This window comes from Scyliorhinus torazame, chromosome 13, assembly GCF_047496885.1.
Source record: "Scyliorhinus torazame isolate Kashiwa2021f chromosome 13, sScyTor2.1, whole genome shotgun sequence".
Lineage (NCBI taxonomy): Eukaryota > Metazoa > Chordata > Chondrichthyes > Carcharhiniformes > Scyliorhinidae > Scyliorhinus > Scyliorhinus torazame.
The window spans coordinates 113375014-113393964 of record NC_092719.1 but is presented as its reverse complement, the minus strand read 5'-3'; the positions used below and the strand labels follow the sequence as shown (position 1 = coordinate 113393964).

General features: G+C 48.2%; 1 protein-coding gene across 1 annotated transcript in view; it reads left to right on the top strand.

Annotated features, from left to right (window-relative positions):
• dnah1 (dynein, axonemal, heavy chain 1) overlaps window positions 1–18951 on the top strand; it is a 1119271-nt gene that overhangs the window by 651029 nt on the left and 449291 nt on the right. Inside the window, exon 46 of the mRNA XM_072472076.1 lies at window positions 16568–16746. Within this exon, the coding sequence (XP_072328177.1) occupies window positions 16568–16746 (179 nt within the window). The remainder of the gene's footprint in view (window positions 1–16567; window positions 16747–18951) is intronic.

Here is an 18951-nt window from a genome sequence, read left to right as displayed (position 1 = left end):
TTTACCCGTCTACACAAACCCAGAGATCACTGCATTAACCCACTTAAAAAAGGCCATTGGTATAAAAATAGGGAGACACTGGAAAACAAACAAAGATTTCGGGGGAACCGTCATCTTTACGGTCTGTACCCTCCCCGCCAATGACAACGGGATCATGTCCCACTTCCGAATGTCCTCCTTCATTTTCTCAACCGGGCCAGATATAATTTGTGTGGCTGCTCCCAACCCGTGCCATCTGGATTCCCAAGTATCTAAAAGTCCCTCCCACCACTTTAAATGGCAACTCCCCCAGTCTCTTCTCCTGACCCCTCGCCTGGATCACAAAAACCTCACTCTTACCCATGTTCAATTTATACTCCGAGAACCGGCCAAATTCCTCTAAGATCCGCATAATCTCTCCCATCCCCGCTAGCAGGTCAGAAATATACCGGCGGTAGGTCATCCGTGTACAACAAGACCCTGTGCACCCCCCCCCCCACCCCACCCTGAACGGGCTAGCCCTTTCCAGTCCTTTGACGCTCTCATTGTCATTGTCAATGGCTCTATAGCCAAGGCAAACAACAGTGAGGAGAGTGGACATCCCTGCCTTGTCCCTCAGTTCGACCGCACACTCGCCACCGGCGCCTGGTACAGCAACCAGACCCAATCTACAAAGCCCTGCCCAAACCCAAACCGCCCCAGGACCTCCCACCACAAATACTTCCACTCCACCCGGTCGAAGGCCTTCTCCGTGTCCATAGCGACCACTACCTCCACCTGCTTCCCCTCGGAGGGCATCATGATGACATTCAAGAGTCTTCTAACGTTGGCCGTTAACTGCCTGCCTTTGACAAATCCCGTCTGGTCCTCCCCTATCACCCCTGGACAATCCTCTATTCTCAAGGCCCCAAAATCCTAGCCAGCAATTTAGAGTCAACATTTAGTTGGGAGATTGGCCTGTATAACCCGCATTGCTCTGGGTCCTTTTCCCGCTTCAGGATCAATGAGATCGAAGCCTGTGACATTGTTGGGGGAAGAACACCCTGCTTCCTTGCCTCATTAAATGCCCTTACCAGCAGCGGACCCAGAACCCCAGAAAACATCTTATAAAATTCCACTGGGTAACCGTCCGGTCCCGGGGCCTTGCCCGACTGCATGACGTCTGCTTTTGAAAACTCACCACTATTCTTAGAAGTCCCCCTATACCAAAAAGGGCCAATATTCTAAATGGTGAAACAGGGATTCTCACTCCCCGACTCCGATGCAAGCTTCAGTGGGTGCTAGTCAGGTCAAACTATGTTTTCAAGTTATCCCCCGGTATAACCCATACCTTCACCGAAGATTTCATCTACTTACCACTTAGTAGCCTGGGTCCCGCATTGCTAAGTAAGTAAAGTAGACTTTGGAATAACCACTATTGCAGGTTAGATTAAGTTATTTTATTATTATATTTTTTCTTTTAAAAGCTGCAATTACTGTCTTTACAGAAAGGTAAAAGATCTTGCTTCTGGATCCTTCTGGTTGGTTGAATGGACCTTCGGGCCCAACTTGACAATCAATCTTCTTTAAAGTCTGGTCTTCTTTAGATGTATTCGCTGATTAGCTCAGTTGCTGTATCCTATCTTTCCCATGTACAGAGCTATGAGAGCTGACTCTGCTGGCTATCTCTGAGCGGACTCTGGCTCATCTTTAAATTCTAGTCTTCCTTAGATGCATTAGCTGTTTTAGCTCAGCTGCTTTGCTCTGTCCCATGACCGAGCTGACTGTAATCTGACTCTGAACTGCTTCTCCCCTCTCCCTCCCTCTGGTTCTGGTTCTGGTTCCCTTTCTTTGGGTTTATATGTTTTTCTAACAGTTATCTAGTTTTTATGACTTTATTGTAAAGTTACATTTTTCACTTTGATTGTAAAAAGTATCTTTGATCTAAACTTTCTAATCCAACTAAGTACTCATTTTGACATGACTTCACCTCATAGATCAGATTACATTGTTTCCTTTGTGATGTTAAAAATGCTTTGACTTCAAGAGGTGTGAATTTTGGTTTGGTTCCTGTCATTTCTAGTTTTATTTTCCAATTGTGTCCTCAGCTCATAATTTTGACTGTGACTTTGGCTTTGAATTATGTTTCTCGTAGACTGATAGTCTCCAGTTTTCTTTAACTTACCTGGTTTAGCAAATTTTCACACCTATTATCACCAAATTCAACTGAACCTCATCCTTTTTTCCAGCTGATAACTAAGATAGTTACTTTCAATGAAGGTGTGAGCCATTGTTTTTGGCTTCATTCAAAATCCTGTTTGTCTTGTTTGCTAAGCCTGCTTGACCAAGGCTATCTGCATTTTACAATCCTCTCCTGGCAGCAGCTGTTAACCCTTTGTGGGATCTTTCCCTGCATCCTCTCATGTTTCTCTCAGACCAGATATTGCCAGACTTCTATGTTTCAAATGACACATCTTTCCATATTTTCAATAACACCTCCGATCCCTCTACTACTCCCACACTCCCGATCGGGGTTCCCAGCCCCCTCACCAAACCTTCCTCCACCTTAAGAAACTCCAAACCCTCCAAGAATTGCCACATGGTATCCACCCCAGCTGGGAGCTCCAACTCATACAACCGACTGTGAAATTCCTTGAACACCCTGTTCACCCCTGCTGGGTCAAGACCGTGTTCCCCCTTCTATCTCCCTAGCCACCTCCCTTTTCCTGAGCTGGTGTGCTAGGATCCTACTGGCCTTCTCCCCATACTCATATACCGCCCCTTTCGCCTTCCTCAACTTTCCCACCACCTTCCTGTGGAGATCAGACCAAACTCCATCTGCAGCTTCTGCCGCTCCTTCAACAGCCCTGCCTCTGGGGCTTCCGAGTACCTTCTATCAACCTGGAATATCTCCCTAACTAGCCTATCCACCTCTGCCCGCTCCACCTTCTTCTTATGAACTGGGACCAAAATCAGCTCCCCCCTTACTACTGCCTTCAGCCCCTCCCATACCGTTGCTGACAAAACCTTCCCTGTGTCATTTATCTCCAAATAATTCTGGATGGCCTCCCTCACCCACCCGCACACCTCCTCATCTGCTAACAGTCCTACATCCAATCTCCATTGCGGGCGCTGACCCCCCTCCTTGCTCACCCGTAAATCCACAATCGCCGAATACCGGCATCCATCACCCCTGCCAGCAAAGCACTATCCAAAATGAAAAAATCAATCCGGGAGTACACTTTGCGTACATGGGAAAAAAAACAAAATTCCTTCGCCCTTGGCCATCTGAACCTCCAGGGATCTACCCCCCGCCCCCCCCAATCTGTTCCATAAACCCCTTTAGCACAAGCGCCGGAATGTGGCGACTCGGGGCTTTTCACAGTAACTTCATTGCGGTGTTAATGTAAGCCTACTTGTGACAATAAAGATTATTATTAATATAAATCAGGAAGTGGAGGGGAGAGAGGAACTTTGGAAGTTTCAGTCACTAGGGAAATGGTTTTGAACAAACTGATGGAGACGAGGGCTGACATGTCTCTGGCTCCTGATGGACTTCATCCTCGGGTCTTAAAAGAGGTGGCCAATGAGATAGTAGATGTGTTGGTGTTAATTTTACAAAATTCATTAGATTCTGGAAAGTAGCAAACTTAAAAAAAGCACCTTTGTCGCAGCTGGCACCCTCCCTGTCCTCAAACTCGACCGATCCAACCTTGTCTCTTTAACCGTATTAAAGTTCCCCCCCCAGTCTATGTGAGTCCAGGTCCGGAATCCACTAACCTCAGGGTGTCTCCTGTCACATTGCCTCGTTCGCCTTCAAACTCTTCAAATGTGTAATCACACGAGACCTCTTGACCGTCCAATTCAGCCCTCTCACGTTCCATGTGATCAGCTGGTCAGGGGACACCCACTCTCCCTGCTGACCAACCATCACCCTTAGGCCAGCCTCCAGCCCGCGTCCCACGCCTCCTCAGGCCCGCCCTCGGGCACCCACCGTCATCGACCTCCAATTTGTCTCCAAGTGCCAGTCCCTCCCCTGTCAGCAGAACAATTCTCCCCAATAGCAAAATAACAATCCCAACCCCCCTCAACAAACTGATCACCTGCTCCCCCCCCCACTGCGCTTCCATGAGCTAGCCCGCCCAGCTAGCCTGGCAGCCCCCGCCCATGGCGCCAAGCATCCTACTGGGGGGATCTCCCTCCCCCTCCCCGCTCGAACATACATATGCAAAACATAACAAGCCCCAACAAGTTATAGAAGAAAATTCCACCCACCATCCCCCATTAAGAACAAAGTTAACCCGCATACAAAACTGAGCAACGGCCCAACACTTAGTGCAAAACAATACATACAAAAACCAAAGAGAAAAGAAATTTAGCAGCATAACAAGCACACAACTACTCGCCCCCAAATTCACTGTCCTCCATCACCTGCCAGTTCCCTGTCCTTAACAAAGGTCATCGCCTCACCGGCAATCCAAAATAAAGTTCTTGGCCCTCATATGTGACCCACAAACGAGCTGGGTACAGCATGCCGAACTTCACCCCCTTCTTAAAGAGGGCCGATTTCATTTTATTGAAACTCGGCCTTTTGGCCAGTTCCGCACCCAAGTCCTGGTAAATACGCAGCTCGTTATCTTCCCATTTGTAGCTCCTCATCTGCCTGGCCCACCTCAAGATCTGTTTCTTGTCCAGGCATTCGTACCACCATCGCCCTCAGCGACTCATTCTTCAGCAGCTTCCTCTGCAGTGCTCTGTGCGCCCTGTCCACCTCCAAGGGCCTTGTAAACGCACCTTCCCCCAGCAGCTTCTCGAACATACACGCCACATATGCCCCTGCGTCCAATCCCTCGCTGCCGTCCAGGAGGAGACCAGGTTCTGCCTGCGCGATCTGTTCTCCAAATCCTCCACTTTCTCTTGCAGCCTTTTCTGGTGATCCTTCATCAGCCCCATCTCCGCCGCCATCGCGGCTGACTGGTCATCATGCTCAGCACCGCCTCTTCCATCTTCTGGATCGACTGGCCCCGAGCTTACAATCTCTGCTCCACACGGTCAATCCCTGTCTTAATTGGATCCAGCTACTCTTTTCTTTGCTGAGCAAAGCTCTCCTGGAGAAAGTCCACCAGCTGCTCCATTGACCACTGGGCCGGCAATTTCGGTCCCTGACCCTCCGCCATATTCTCCTGTGCTGCAGACTCCACTCTCTTCTTTGACCAACGTTCTCTTCTTTTCCAACCACTTCTGGTCCACGAATCCATACATTGGTGGGGAATCCTTCTCCTCTACCTCACCAATCTCCTGTTTTATCGCTCAAATCCCCCATAAAACGGGGAAAAAGGTCGCAAAGGTCCACCATGAGCGGGAGCTACCAAATAAGCAACCACTCACTCCATGGCCGCCACCGGAAGTCCGGAACAAGTCACACATTGATGAACAGATCATTTCTACGACAGTTCTGGACGTGATAACACATTCTCAGGCTTATCCTCTATTTCTGTTGAGGAGTCTGCGAGGGGTGACACCGTGTGTTTGTTTTCTTTTGTGAAAATGAGCTGATATAGCTTTGTATTGGTACCAATCTGGAAAGTTACATAGTTGATTTTCAAATCTTTGAACTGTTGACCGTTTATTAAACAAAATATTCTCAAGTGGCTTCTCGAGGGCACACAGGTCATGTCTCAGACTGTGATTATTACATTGTATTTCAATGAAACTTTGAAGCCTGAACAGTTTGCCTGAACCCTAGAAAATTCAGCACCGTAGAGATTCATCACTGGGGATTTCCTCGCGACCAAAGGGTAAGTGTGTGGATCAGGGAGGGCACCTCAGCACGGTCTCCCTAATGTTCCAGGCAGGGGTGGGGTGTAGGGGCTCCCGCTGTGGTCGGGGGGGGGTGAGTGTGCAGAGCGAAGTTTTGCAGAGCAACTGGCTGGGTGGATGGCACTCTGAGAGAAGGCGGCACAGTGGTTAGCACTGCTGCCTCACAGCGGCATTCAATTACAATCTTGGGTGACTGTGTGGAGTTTGCACTTTCTTCCCGTGTCTCGTCTGTTTCCTCTGGGTGCTCTGGTTTCCTCCCACAGTCCAAATATGTGCAGATTAAGTAGATTGGCCATCCCTTAGTGTCCAAATGTTACGTGGGGTTATGAGGTTGCAGAGATGGGGTGGGCAGTAGGTAGGGCGCTCGTTTGGAGAGCCAATGTAGACTTGATGGGCTGAATGGTCTCCTGCACTGTCGGGATTCTATGAAGGCGGGACATAAGGATGGGGAGGCTTGGGAGATTTGAGGGTCACAGGCTGGAAGCACAAATTGATTGTCGGTCTCTATCCTTCTCCAATTCCTTACAGATATACAAAATATGGCTGGTAATGTCGGTCCTGCAGAGGTTGGCCTCGCGGTGCTGGCTGGAGAAGGTTGCAGCAGCATCAACGCAGGCTGAAGATGACACTCCATCTGCAGGAGGCCGCCGTATACACTGAAGACCCAGCCACCCATTAGGCCGAAAAGGAACTCAGAGGGGGCATCAGCGACGGCCCAAGGTGTACAGGCGTCATTGGTCTTTCGAGAAGATGATGGACAGCATGTGCCACAGGAGGCTCCGTCTCAACAAAGAGACAGTGCGTCACTTGTGCCATGTGCTCGCAGACTTGGTACCCCGTGGAGGAGAAGGACACCCACTTCACAGGGAGTGTGCATGACAGCTACATCCTGGGGCACCCGCCGTATTTGAGAGCCACGCCAGGATGACGGGTTGACTCTTGGGGGATAAGGGGTATCTGCTGAGGTCCTGGCTGATGATGGAATTGCAGAGTCTGGAGACCGAGGTGGAGACCCAATATAACGAGGCCCATGTTGCTACTCGTTCTGTCATTGAGGAACTGCTCAAAATACAGTTCCAATGCCTGGACAGCTCTGGTGATGAGGTGCAGCCCCCACCCCATCCCCGGAGGTTTCCCGATGTGTGGTGGTCTGCTGTGCACTCCACAACCTGACAGAGCAACAGGGCGACATGCTGGAAGAGGAGGGGGGGGACATACAGCCTCGCCTGAGGAGAAAGAGGATGAACCAGACAAGGAGGGGCTGGAGGATGAGCCAGGGGAGGAGCTGCATGAGATGCCGAAGGATCAGAACAGGCGGCAACAAGGGTCCAGCATTCCTGGATGACCAGGGAGACCCTCATCCTCCCCTGATTCGCATAGGACGACACTCTGCCCATCAGCTCGACCCCTCTCCCTCCTTCCCCCAATCCATTATTTTCTCCCCCCCCCCAATCCTGAAACAAAGCAGGAGAGTGATGATAACTCACTGTGAGGTTAGTTCTGATTCTCCTCAGTTTATGCCAAAGTCCAACTCCTGTCTTTCTGCTGACAGCACACTCACAATGGTTTGCAATGGGGCCATTTGATCTAGGACTACTGTGCCCTTGGGGCGGGAGTGGGGGAGCAGAGGGCAACAGGGGGTGGGGGAGCAGGCAGCCCCACTGCGAAGATTAATGACAGAGGCTTCACATGTATCAGGTGTAACATGTTTTAATATTGAACATTTGACATTTCCATTTTCCCCATTCCCCCTAGCTACAGATAGTGCCTCCCCACCCCGTGCCCACTCAGTGATGCTCTCACTTCTTGATCTTTCGTGGCCCAGTGCAGATCCCAGTGCAGACATACTAGGTGTGGCCCCAGGATGCACATCACAGGTGGAGGCAGCTTATTGCTTTCTGCACCTTGTGGTCTTTAATGCCTTTCGTGGACATCCTCTGGAGGGTCTGGACCCCGGGGGGGGCCTGGACGACTTACCAGTGTCACTGGCATTGCTATGCCACCATTTTCTGCCTGCTGTCCTTGAGATGCGCTGGTGTCAGGAGGTGGGGGGGGGTTCGGAAGAACTGGAGACCGCCGTCGTCTCCTTGGTGGCAGGTCCCGATTGGCATCCAGCACTTTCACCTTCCTCATGATGCCCATAGGATCCTGAGGGTCTCCATGGTATGGAGGGGCAGCTGGAGTAAGCTCCAGGAGGCCTCAGCATCATCTGGCTTTGCTAGTCCTGGCGGCTCTCCATTGTCTGCAACATGATGTTGACATCCTCAGCAATGCCCCTTAGTGACTCTGCAATCTCCACTTGCTTCTGAGACATGTCCCTCATCGACTGGGGCATGATGTTGAGGCCCTCAGCCATGGTCATCACAGACTGAGCCATGTCTTGGGGCACCACCACTTAAGATGCTGTCGTCATGCGCCAGGCTGTCCACCGCAGTTGCCACCCTAACAGTGTTGGCCTCGGTGCCACGCATTGTCGACATCATATCCTGTACCCGTAGCCTTTGAGATCTTCCAATTTGCAATGCACTAGTTGGAATGTCACTGACATTCCCTCATGAATTTGACGGCTGTGTCCAATCTGCATCATTGTCCCGAGGCTTGGCATCTGACTGGGACTGAGCTGAGTCCTGGGATCCAGCAGACCTCCGACTGCTGACTCCCTTGTATGTTCCTGCCTCCACTTGATGTGTAACTCTATAGTATTCACCAGATTGTTTGGCAGAAGCCTATTTACGAATGCCACCCACTGATGTATGCGTCTCTGTGCTTGTGGAAGATGGGGATGATAGCTGTGATGCCTCGATGGTGGTCTCCTCGGAGCTCTCCTCCAATGTGGTCTCTTAGGTGGCAGTGGGGGAACGATTCCGGATGGCCCAGGCCCATCAGATGGAGATCTTGTGAGATAATGGACATGTGGTCACTGAGAGGGAAGGATCATTTTGTCTGACATGAACAATTCACCTGAGTGAAGGACCCTCACCTTTGTGGCACAGGCCAACCACACTGTGGGTGACTGCTCCTCGGAAAACCCTGCGATTTCCAGGGCCCGTTTCTCATAGGGGGTGAGGACTCGAATCTCTGATACTCCACACCCCCCCACCCCCCACCCCACCCCCACTCCCCAACTTGGCCCATTCCCGCTTATTATGGCTACCTTCTCCTGCAGGGACAAAGAGAGGTGAGCCACGCACTGATGTGTCGAGTGGTCCATAGCAGGTGGCACGTAGATCATAGATCATAGAATGATACAGCGCAGTACAGGCCCTTCGGCCCACGATGTTGCACCGAAACAAAAGCCATCTAACCTACACTATGCCATTATCATCCATATGTTTATCCAATAAACTTTTAAATGCCCTCAATGTTGGCGAGTTCACTACTGTTGTAGGTAGGGCATTCCACGGCCTCACTACTCTTTGCGTAAAGAACCTACCTCTGACCTCTGTCCTATATCTATTACCCCTCAGTTTAAAGCTATGTCCCCTCGTGCCAGCCATTCCATCCGCGGGAGAAGGCTCTCACTGTCCACCCTATCTAACCCCCTGATCATTTTGTATGCCTCTATTAAGTCTCCTTTTAACCTTCTTCACTCCAACGAAAACAACCTCAAGTCCATCAGCCTTTCCTCATAAGAGTTTCCCTCCATACCAGGCAACATCCTGGTAAATCTCCTCTGCACCCGCTCCAAAGCCTCCACGTCCTTCCTATAATGCGGTGACCAGAACTGTACGCAATACTCCAAATGCGGCCGTACCAGAGTTTTGTACAGCTGCAACATTACCTCCTGACTCCGGAACTCAATCCCTCTACCAATAAAGGCCAACACTCCATAGGCCTTCTTCACAACCCTATCAACCTGGGTGGCAACATTCAGGGATCTATGTACATGGACACCTAGATCCCTCTGCTCATCCACACTTCCAAGAACTTTACCATTAGCCAAATATTCCGCATTCCTGTTATTCCTTCCAAAGTGAATCACCTCACACTTCTCTACATTAAACTCCATTTGCCACCTCTCAGCCCAGCTCTGCAGCTTATCTATATCCCTCTGTAACCTGCTACATCCTTCCACACTGTCGACAACACCACCGACTTTAGTATCGTCTGCAAATTTACTCACCCACCCTTCTGCGCCCTCCTCTAGTTCATTGATAAAAATGACAAACAGCAACGGCCCCAGAACAGATCCTTGTGGTACGCCACTTGTAACTGAACTCCATCTGAACATTTCCCATCAACCACCACCCTCTGTCTTCTTTCAGCTAGCCAATTTCTGATCCACATCTCTAAATCTCCCTCAATCCCCAGCCTCCGTATTTTCTGCAATAGCCAACCGTGGGGAACCTTATCAAACGCTTTACTGAAATCCATATACACCACATCAACTGCTCTACCCTCGTCTACCTGTTCAGTCACCTTCTCAAAGAACTCGATAAGGTTTGTGAGGCATGACCTACCCTTCACAAAGCCATGCTGACTATCCCTGATCATATTATTCCTATCTAGATGATTGTAAATCTTGTCTCTTATAATCCCCTCCAAGACTTTACCCACTACAGATGTGAGGCTCACCGGTCTATAGTTGCCGGGGTTGTCTCTGCTCCCCTTTTTGAACAAATGGATCACATTTGCTATCCTCCAGTCCTCTGGCACTATTCCTGTAGCCAATGATGACATAAAAATCAAAGCCAAAGGTCCAGCAATCTCTTCCCTGGCTTCCCAGAGAATCCTAGGATAAATCCCATCAGGCCCCGGGGACTTATCTATTTTCAGCCTGTCCAGAATTGCCAACACCTCTTCCCTACGCACCTCAATGCCATCTATTCTAATAGCCTGGGTCTCAGCATTCTCCTCCACAACATTATCTTTTTCCAGAGTGAATACTGATGAAAAATATTCATTTAGTATCTCTCCTATCTCTTCAGACTCCACGCACAACTTCCCATCCCTGTCCTTGACTGGTCCTACTCTATCCCTAGTCATTTGCTTATTCCTGACATACTTATAGAAAGCTTTTGGGTTTTCCTTGATCCTACCTGCCAAATACTTCTCATGTCCCCTCCTTGCTCGTCTTAGCTCTCTCTTTAGATCCTTCCTCGCTACCTTGTAACTATCCATCGCCCCAACTGAAACTTCACACCTCATCTTCACATAGGCCTCCTTCTTCCTCTTAACAAGAGATTCCACTTCTTTGGTAAACCACGGTTCCCTCGCTCTACGCCTTCCTCCCTGCCTGACCGGTACATACTTATCAAGAACACGCAGTAGTTGATCCTTGAACAAGCTCCACTTATCTAGTGTGCCCAACACTTGCAGCCTACTTCTCCACCTTATCCCCCCCCAAGTCACGTCTAATGGCATCATAATCGCCCTTCCCCCAGCTATAACTCTTGTCCTGCGGTGTATACTTATCCCTTTCCATCATTAACGTAAACGTCACCGAATTGTGGTCACTGTCCCCAAAGCGCTCTCCTACCTCCAAATCCAACACCTGGCCTGGTTCATTACCCAAAACCAAATCCAACGCGGCCTCGCCTCTTGTTGGCCTGTCAACATATTGTGTCAGGAAACCCTCCTGCACACACTGTACAAAAAACGACCCATCTAATGTACTCGAACTATATCTTTTCCAGTCAATATTTGGAAAGTTAAAGTCTCCCATAATAACTACCCTGTTACTTTCGCTCTTATCCAGAATCATCTTCGCCATCCTTTCCTCTACATCCCTAGAACTATTTGGAGGCCTATAGAAAACTCCCAACAGGGTGACCTCTCCTTTCCTGTTTCTAACCTCAGCCCATACTACCTCGGAAGATGAGTCCCCATCTAGCATCCTCTCCGCCACCGTAATACTGCTCTTGACTAGCAGTGCCACACCTCCCCCTCTTTTGCCTCCTTCTCTGAGCTTACTAAAACACTTAAACCCCGGAACCTGCAACATCCATTCCTGTCCCTGCTCTATCCATTTCTCCGAAATGGCCACAACATCGAAGTCCCAGGTACCAACCCATGCTGCCAGTTCCCCTACCTTATTTCGTATACTCCTGGCATTGAAATAGACACACTTCAAACCACCTACCTGAACACTGGCCCCCTCCTGCGACGTCAAATCTGTGCTCCTGACCTCTATACTCTCATTCTCCCTTACCTAAAACTACAATCCAGGTTCCCACGCCCCTGCTGCATTAGTTTAAACCCCCCCAAAGAGCACTAACAAATCTCCCCCCCAGGATATTTGTGCCCCTCAGGTTCAGATGTAGACCATCCTGTCTGTAGAGGTCCCACCTTCCCCAGAAAGAGCCCCAGTTATCCAGAAATCTGAATCCCTCCCGCCTGCACCATCCCTGTAGCCACGTGTTTAATTGCTCTCTCTCCCTATTCCTCATCTCACTATCACGTGGCACGGGCAACAACCCAGAGATAACAACTCTGTTTGTTCTAGTTCTGAGCTTCCATCCTAGCTCCCTGAAAGCCTGCCTGACATCCTTGTCCCCTTTCCTACCTATGTCGTTAGTGCCAATGTGGACCACGACTTGGGGCTGCTCCCCCTCCCCCTTAAGGAGCCGGAAAACACGATCCGAGACATCACGTACCCTTGCACCTGGGAGGCAACATACCAAACGTGAGTCTCTCACGCTCCCACAAAATCTCCTATCTGTGCCCCTGACTATCGAGTCCCCAATTACTAATGCTCTGCTCCTCTCCCCCCTTCCCTTCTGAGCAACAGGGACAGACTCCGTGCCAGAGGCCCGTACCCCATGGCTTACCCCTGGTAAGTCGTCCCCCCCACAAGTATCCAAAGCGGTATACTTGTTTCTCAGGGGAACGACCGCAGGGGATCCCTGCACTGACTGCTTCTTCCCAGTCCTCTTACAGTTACCCATCTATCTCCAATCTTTGGTGTAACTAATTCCCTAAAGCTGCTATCTATGACCCCCTCTGCCTCCCAAATGATCCGAAGTTCTTCCAACTCCAGCTCCAGTTCCCTAACTCGGTCTTGGAGGAGCTGGAGATGGCAGCACTTCCTGCAGGTAAAGTCAGCAGGGACACTAACGGCATCCCTCACCTCAAACATCCTGCAGGAGGAACATTGCACTCCCTTCCCTGCCATCCCTCTAACTTTCTACCAAGATCTGGCTAACAACTAAATTAAATTTTAAAAAATAAATAAATAATAATAATAAAATATGGTACGTGTGATCTCTGCACCTGGACATGAAGGGGTTGTGCTGGTGGGTGTCAGTGCATTCTGAGGATCAAGCAAGAAGATAGGATGTGGGAGGGTAAGAGGTGTCAGCCGGTGATTTGAGGTAGGGGCGGGGTGCAGGCGGAACTGATGCTCGGAAAAAGGTGCTAACTTACACTTGCAACTCGGTGGAGGTCGTTGATCCTCTTCCTACATTGGATGCCGGTCCTCCTTGTCATGCTGCACACACTGACACCCACAGCTACTGCCTCCCAGGCGGTGTTGGTGACCCTGCTGCTGGTCCACCGACCCCCTTGGGGGGATCAGGGTATCCCATCTCGCATTGACGGCATTGAAAAGCCTGGTGAGGTCGGCATCACCAAACGAGAAGCGGACCTGTGTTCTGCTATGCTTGTGTGTTGACTGGGAGTGAGTGGTGAGGGAGCATTTAAAAGCAGCTCCCCCTTATTCGCGGCGAGACACTGGGGTGTGAGTCTGGTAAATCAGACGGCAAGACAGCTAGCAATGGCGAGTGTTGTATTGTATTACTACTTCTGGGACCAAATATGTTACTCATTTGTTTATGCCGAGATGTTCTTAAACTTGATACTCGAAGTCGTCCAATGAGAGCAAATAATTTATTGAGTAACTAATCAATTAACTTGTGATTTTGATTCTTCAATACTTTTACTAGCTATTAAATAAAACACGATAGAACTAGAATAAATCATGATTAATTATACTTGCACTCTGAGCTAACTCTACACTTCTGTTCTCTAGTCACAATACACACGAAGAGGCGGGAAAGCACATTGAGTTTGTTTTTATACCCTTTGCTAATGCTGCCCTCTAGTGATAAGACCATAAGACACAGGAGCAGAATTAGGCCACTTGGCCTATCGAGTCTGCTCCGTCATTCAATCATGGCTGATATTTTCTCATCCCCATTCTCCTGCCTTCTCCCCATAACCCCTGATCCCCTTGTTAATCAAGAACCTATCTATCTCTGTCTTAAAGACACTCAGTGAATTGGCCTCCACAGCCTCCTGCGGCAAAGAGTTCCACAGATTCACCACCCTCTGGCTGAAAAAATTCCTCCTCATCTCTGTTTTAAAGGATCATCCCTTTAATCTGAGATGGTGTCCTCTGGTTCTAGTTTTTCCTCCAAGTGGAAACATCCTCTCCACGTCCACTCTAGGCCTCACAGTATCGTGTAGGTTTCATTTGTACATGATCATTTAACTGTAATGACTATACATTAACCCCTTATGTATATACAGATACACAGATCACTACAGCGGGAAGCTCGTGGGGGCTAATTTCCGGCACAAAGTTGCGTTAAATACGGGCCACAATCTCGCCAACACGGCCATTGAGAAACACCCTGCCAATTGCGCCCAAAATGACACTTTGAAATGTTTCCATTAAATCACACCCCTTGAGTCTGTATTGATGTGAGAGTGTTAAATATATAATTTCACACCACTGTCATTTCACAGCTCACTAAGCATGCACAGTAGTCTGACACAGAAATATTTAAAGTATAGGCTATTTGTACTCAAATCAAACTTTAAAATTACCAGGTCTATCATGGTTGTACATTTTATAAGAATTTAAGTTTCTAAGACTGCTGTCCCATTATGCAGCATCACGCAATGGAACCAAATTGAGACTCAGGTGTGGTGGTCAGATGAATTTCAAAATTTGTTCAACAAAATCAATGGTGCTGACCATATCCAGATAGTTAATCTGCACTCTGAGTTATCTACTGTCAGACATCATAGAATCATAGAATTTACAGGGCAGAAGGAGGCCATTCGGCCCGTCGAGTCTGCACCGGCTCTTGGAAAGAGCACCCTACCCAAGGTCAACACCTCCACCCTATCCCCATAACCCAGTAACCCCACCCAACACTAAGGGCCATTTTGGACACTAAGGGCAATTTATCATGGCCAATCCACCCAACCTGCACATCTTTGGACTGTGAGAGGAAACCGGAGCACCCGGAGGAAACCCACGCACACACGGGGAGGATGTGCAGACTTCGCACAGTGACCCAAGCCGGAATCGAACCTGGGACCCTGGAGCTGTGAATCAATTGTGCTCTCCACAATGCTACCATGCTGCCCCTAGAGCAATCACATCCGCTGTGATTTTTATTAAACAAGGTGATAATAATAATCTTTTTTATTGTCACAAGTAGGCTTGCATTAACACTGCAATGAAGTTACATGTGAAAATCCCCTAGTCGCTACATTCCGGCGCCTGTTCGGGTACACGTGGAGAGAATTCAGAATATCCAAACTACCGAACAGCACGTCTTTCATGACTAGTGGGAGAAAACCGGAGCACCCGGAGGAAACTCACGCAGACCCGGGGATAACTTGCAGACTCCGCACAGACAGTGACCCAAACCGGGAATCGAACCTGGGACCCTGGAACTGTGAAGCAACAGTGCTAATCACTGCGCTACCGTGCTGCCCAAATGCAAGACAGGACTTCGAGATTACCAAATTAAATGAAATATTCCAGATCGTTTTGATTCCGTGGTCTTCGGAGTTCCTTTTATTTGTGCCCTATGATGCCATTCAGCTCCAGTCCAAGAAATTGTGGGCTTAATGTTAAGGCTCTGGATTTACATGGGTCAGATGGACACAAATGCATCTACAGGACCCACCTGCCCATCTCTGCTAAAATTGCCAGTTCTCATCCACCCTGTGGAAGAGAGCTAGTTGGGAATCGCCCATGAATCCCCGAGCAAGGTGACTGCTGCAGATAAAAAAAATTCAAAAGGTTTTGGTCTGTAATCCCTTAACGTAACAATTGAGACAGAGACACTGGGATCACTACAAGCATGAGGAAAGGAACTCCTGGTTTGAGCGTCACCCACTCTTAGAACCATAGAATTCCTACAGTGCAGAAGGCAGCCATTCGGCACAGCAAGTCTGTACCGACTCTCTGAAAGAGCATCCTACCCAGGCCCACTCCCCCGCCCTATCCCTGTAACTCCATAATCCCACCGAAACTGCACACCACTGGATACTATCATGGCCAATTCACCTAACCTGCATATCTTTGGACTGTGGGAGGAAACCGGAGCACCAGGAGGAAACCCACTGGGAGAAAGTGCAAACTCCACACAGAGAGTCACCCAAGGCCGGAATTGAATCCTGGCACTGGGAGGCAGCAGTGCTAACCACTTCTTGTCCAGCCATCATGACGCAATGTAGCACAATGGTTAGCACTGTTGCTTCACAGCGTCAGGGACCCGAGTTCGATTCCCAGCTTGGGTCACTGTCTGTACGGAGTCTGCACATTCGCCCCGGGTTCTCCGGTTTCCTCCCACAGGTCCCCAAAGACGTTTTAGGTCATTTGGATATTCTGAATTCTCCCTCCATAGTGTGGCGACGAGGGTATTTTCACAGTAACGTCATTGCAGTGTTAATGTAAGCCTACTTGTGACAATAATAAAGATGATTATTTTGCTTGTAAGAGGAAGCTAATGGTTCTCAGCCTTGCCATTGTTTAGGCAATTCCTCAATGCAGGTTTAAATTTTGACAACAGGACTGTACTGAAGCCAGGCTGATTTATTTTCACAGGTAATGCTGACGAGGTGAAACTTCTGAATGAACCACTTGTTGCTGCAACAATCAAAGTATACTCCACAATAACATCACAGCTGCTGCCAACCCCTGCCAAGTCACACTACACCTTCAACCTGCGTGACCTGTCAAAAGTCTTCCAGGGTATACTCATGGCTGAATCTGCTAATACCCGGGTATGTTTAAGCTCTACCTAAAGATCAACTCTCTCTTACCTCCTGCACTTTGCTGTCTCAGGGGCTTCAAATAACAGGTTCTTATGAAGAACTTTTGAATATAAATTCTTGTGCTATAAGCCTCATATGCAAAGCCAATGTTTCTTGCCCAACCCTAGTTGTCTCAGCAGGTAGTAATGGGATTTCGTCTTCAACGACTGCAGTCCATCTGATACAACTAAGTATCTTACTAGGTCACTTCAAGGATAGTTATGGGTCAACTTCATTTATATGCAACTGTAGGCCAGATTGGGTAAAGACAGCCAGTAACCTTCCCTTGCGGACATCCATGAACCCAGTTCAATAGCTTCATGGTCACTTTCACTGATAACTGCTTTTTATTGCCATCCTTTGAAACCAAATTCAAATTCTCAAACAGCCAAGGTGAGATTTGAATTCATGTTCACTGAATTACTAGTTCATTAACATAACTAATACACCACAAACCTATTCCTGTTTTCCTCTCATACCAAATTGATGATAATGGAATTTTTACTTTGGTTGCCAATGGGATAGATTTCCCTCTTTATCACTAGAGAAGCAATGGAATGAAAAGTCAGGTGTACAATACGTGAGTGATAAAACCATAAGAATATAAGATATAGGAGAGAAGTAGACTATACCCCCCCTCAAACCTGACTCCCCATTCAATAATTTCCCCACTTTCCTGTCTGATCCCCAAATCCAATGATTCCCTGAGTGACCAAAACTCTGCCTAGATCAGCATTAAATATATTAAACAATGGAGCATCCACAACCTTCTGGAGTACAGAATTCCAAAGATTCGCAACCTGTTGAGTGAGGAAATTTCTCGTCATCTCAGTCCTAAATGATCAGTCCCATGTTCTAGATTCCCCAGCCAGGGAAAACAAGCACTCACTGTCTACCCTGTCAAGCCTCATCAGAATCTTGGAATGAAATCACCCAATCTAAACTGCAGAGAATATGGGTCCAATACACTCGGCCTTTCACCATAAGACAACCTTCTCATTCCAGAAAAGTTTGCTGTACTGCCTCCAAGGCAAGTATATAATTCCTTAAATATGGAGACCAAAACTGTGCATAGTAATTCAGCTCCTTCCTGTTTATTCCCCTATTTTCCCCTTTTATTTTGTTGTTATTTGTGATCCATAGATGATTAAAGGGCATGTATCAAGCCAAGCAACAGAATTCAGATGTTACCAGAGATAATATTAATTCCTGCTGGTTTGAACAAGAGGCTTCAGACATCTAGGCACTAAAGAGAGAGAAATTGGGCGAGACTTGGCTTAATTGATTGGCTGATGGCCAATGAATGGGACCAAAATGCCGTACTCTGCCAGCTAACAGGTAGTGAATTGATCCTATCTCAGTGGAATGCTTTTCAGAGTCCCAGGGAGTTTCAGTTTTGATCCTGGTAAACAGAGACTGGGTCCTGCTACTCTCTCCTCTGTATTTCTCTACAGAGAGTCTCTGAGTACTATATTTTTGAAGCTATGGAGACCTGGATAACCTAACTACAGGAAAACTAGTACAGGTTATAAACAAAGACCGGAAGTTGCTTTCTCTCTCCAGAAAGGTTGTGATTGCTATATTTCTGAAGTTGCAGAGAACCTGAATGAACATATCTACAGAAAAGACCATTACAGGCTGTGTTCAGAGGCTTTAACCTGCAAGTTTGCTGTGAAGAAAGATGTGCTAAAAACCATCATCTGAAACAAAGACTCTTTTCCCTTTTTCTTATGATTCGTACCTCTTTTCACCGCTCTGAATTTGTCTGTCGTGTGTATGTGTATATAGAGGGCGGGGGGGGGCAAGTTAAAGTTTGGATTTGATTTATTGTCACCTGAAAAATATTGTTCTGCATACAGTCCAGACAGATCGTTCCATACATGAAAATAACATAGGACATACATAAATTCACACTGTAAATAAATAGGCACAGGCATCAGGTGAAGTATACGGAGTGTAGTACTACTGAATAGAGAGGGTGTGTGAAGAGATCAGTCCATAAGAAGGTCATTCAGGAGTCTGGTAACAGTGGGGAAGAAGCAGCAGGAGGTGTAGACAGAGTCAATGGATGGGAGGCGGTTTTGCGTGATGGACTGGGCTGTGTTCACGACTCTCTGTAGTTTCTTACGGTCTTGGGCCGAGCAGTTGCCATACCAGGCTGTGAAGCAGCCAGAT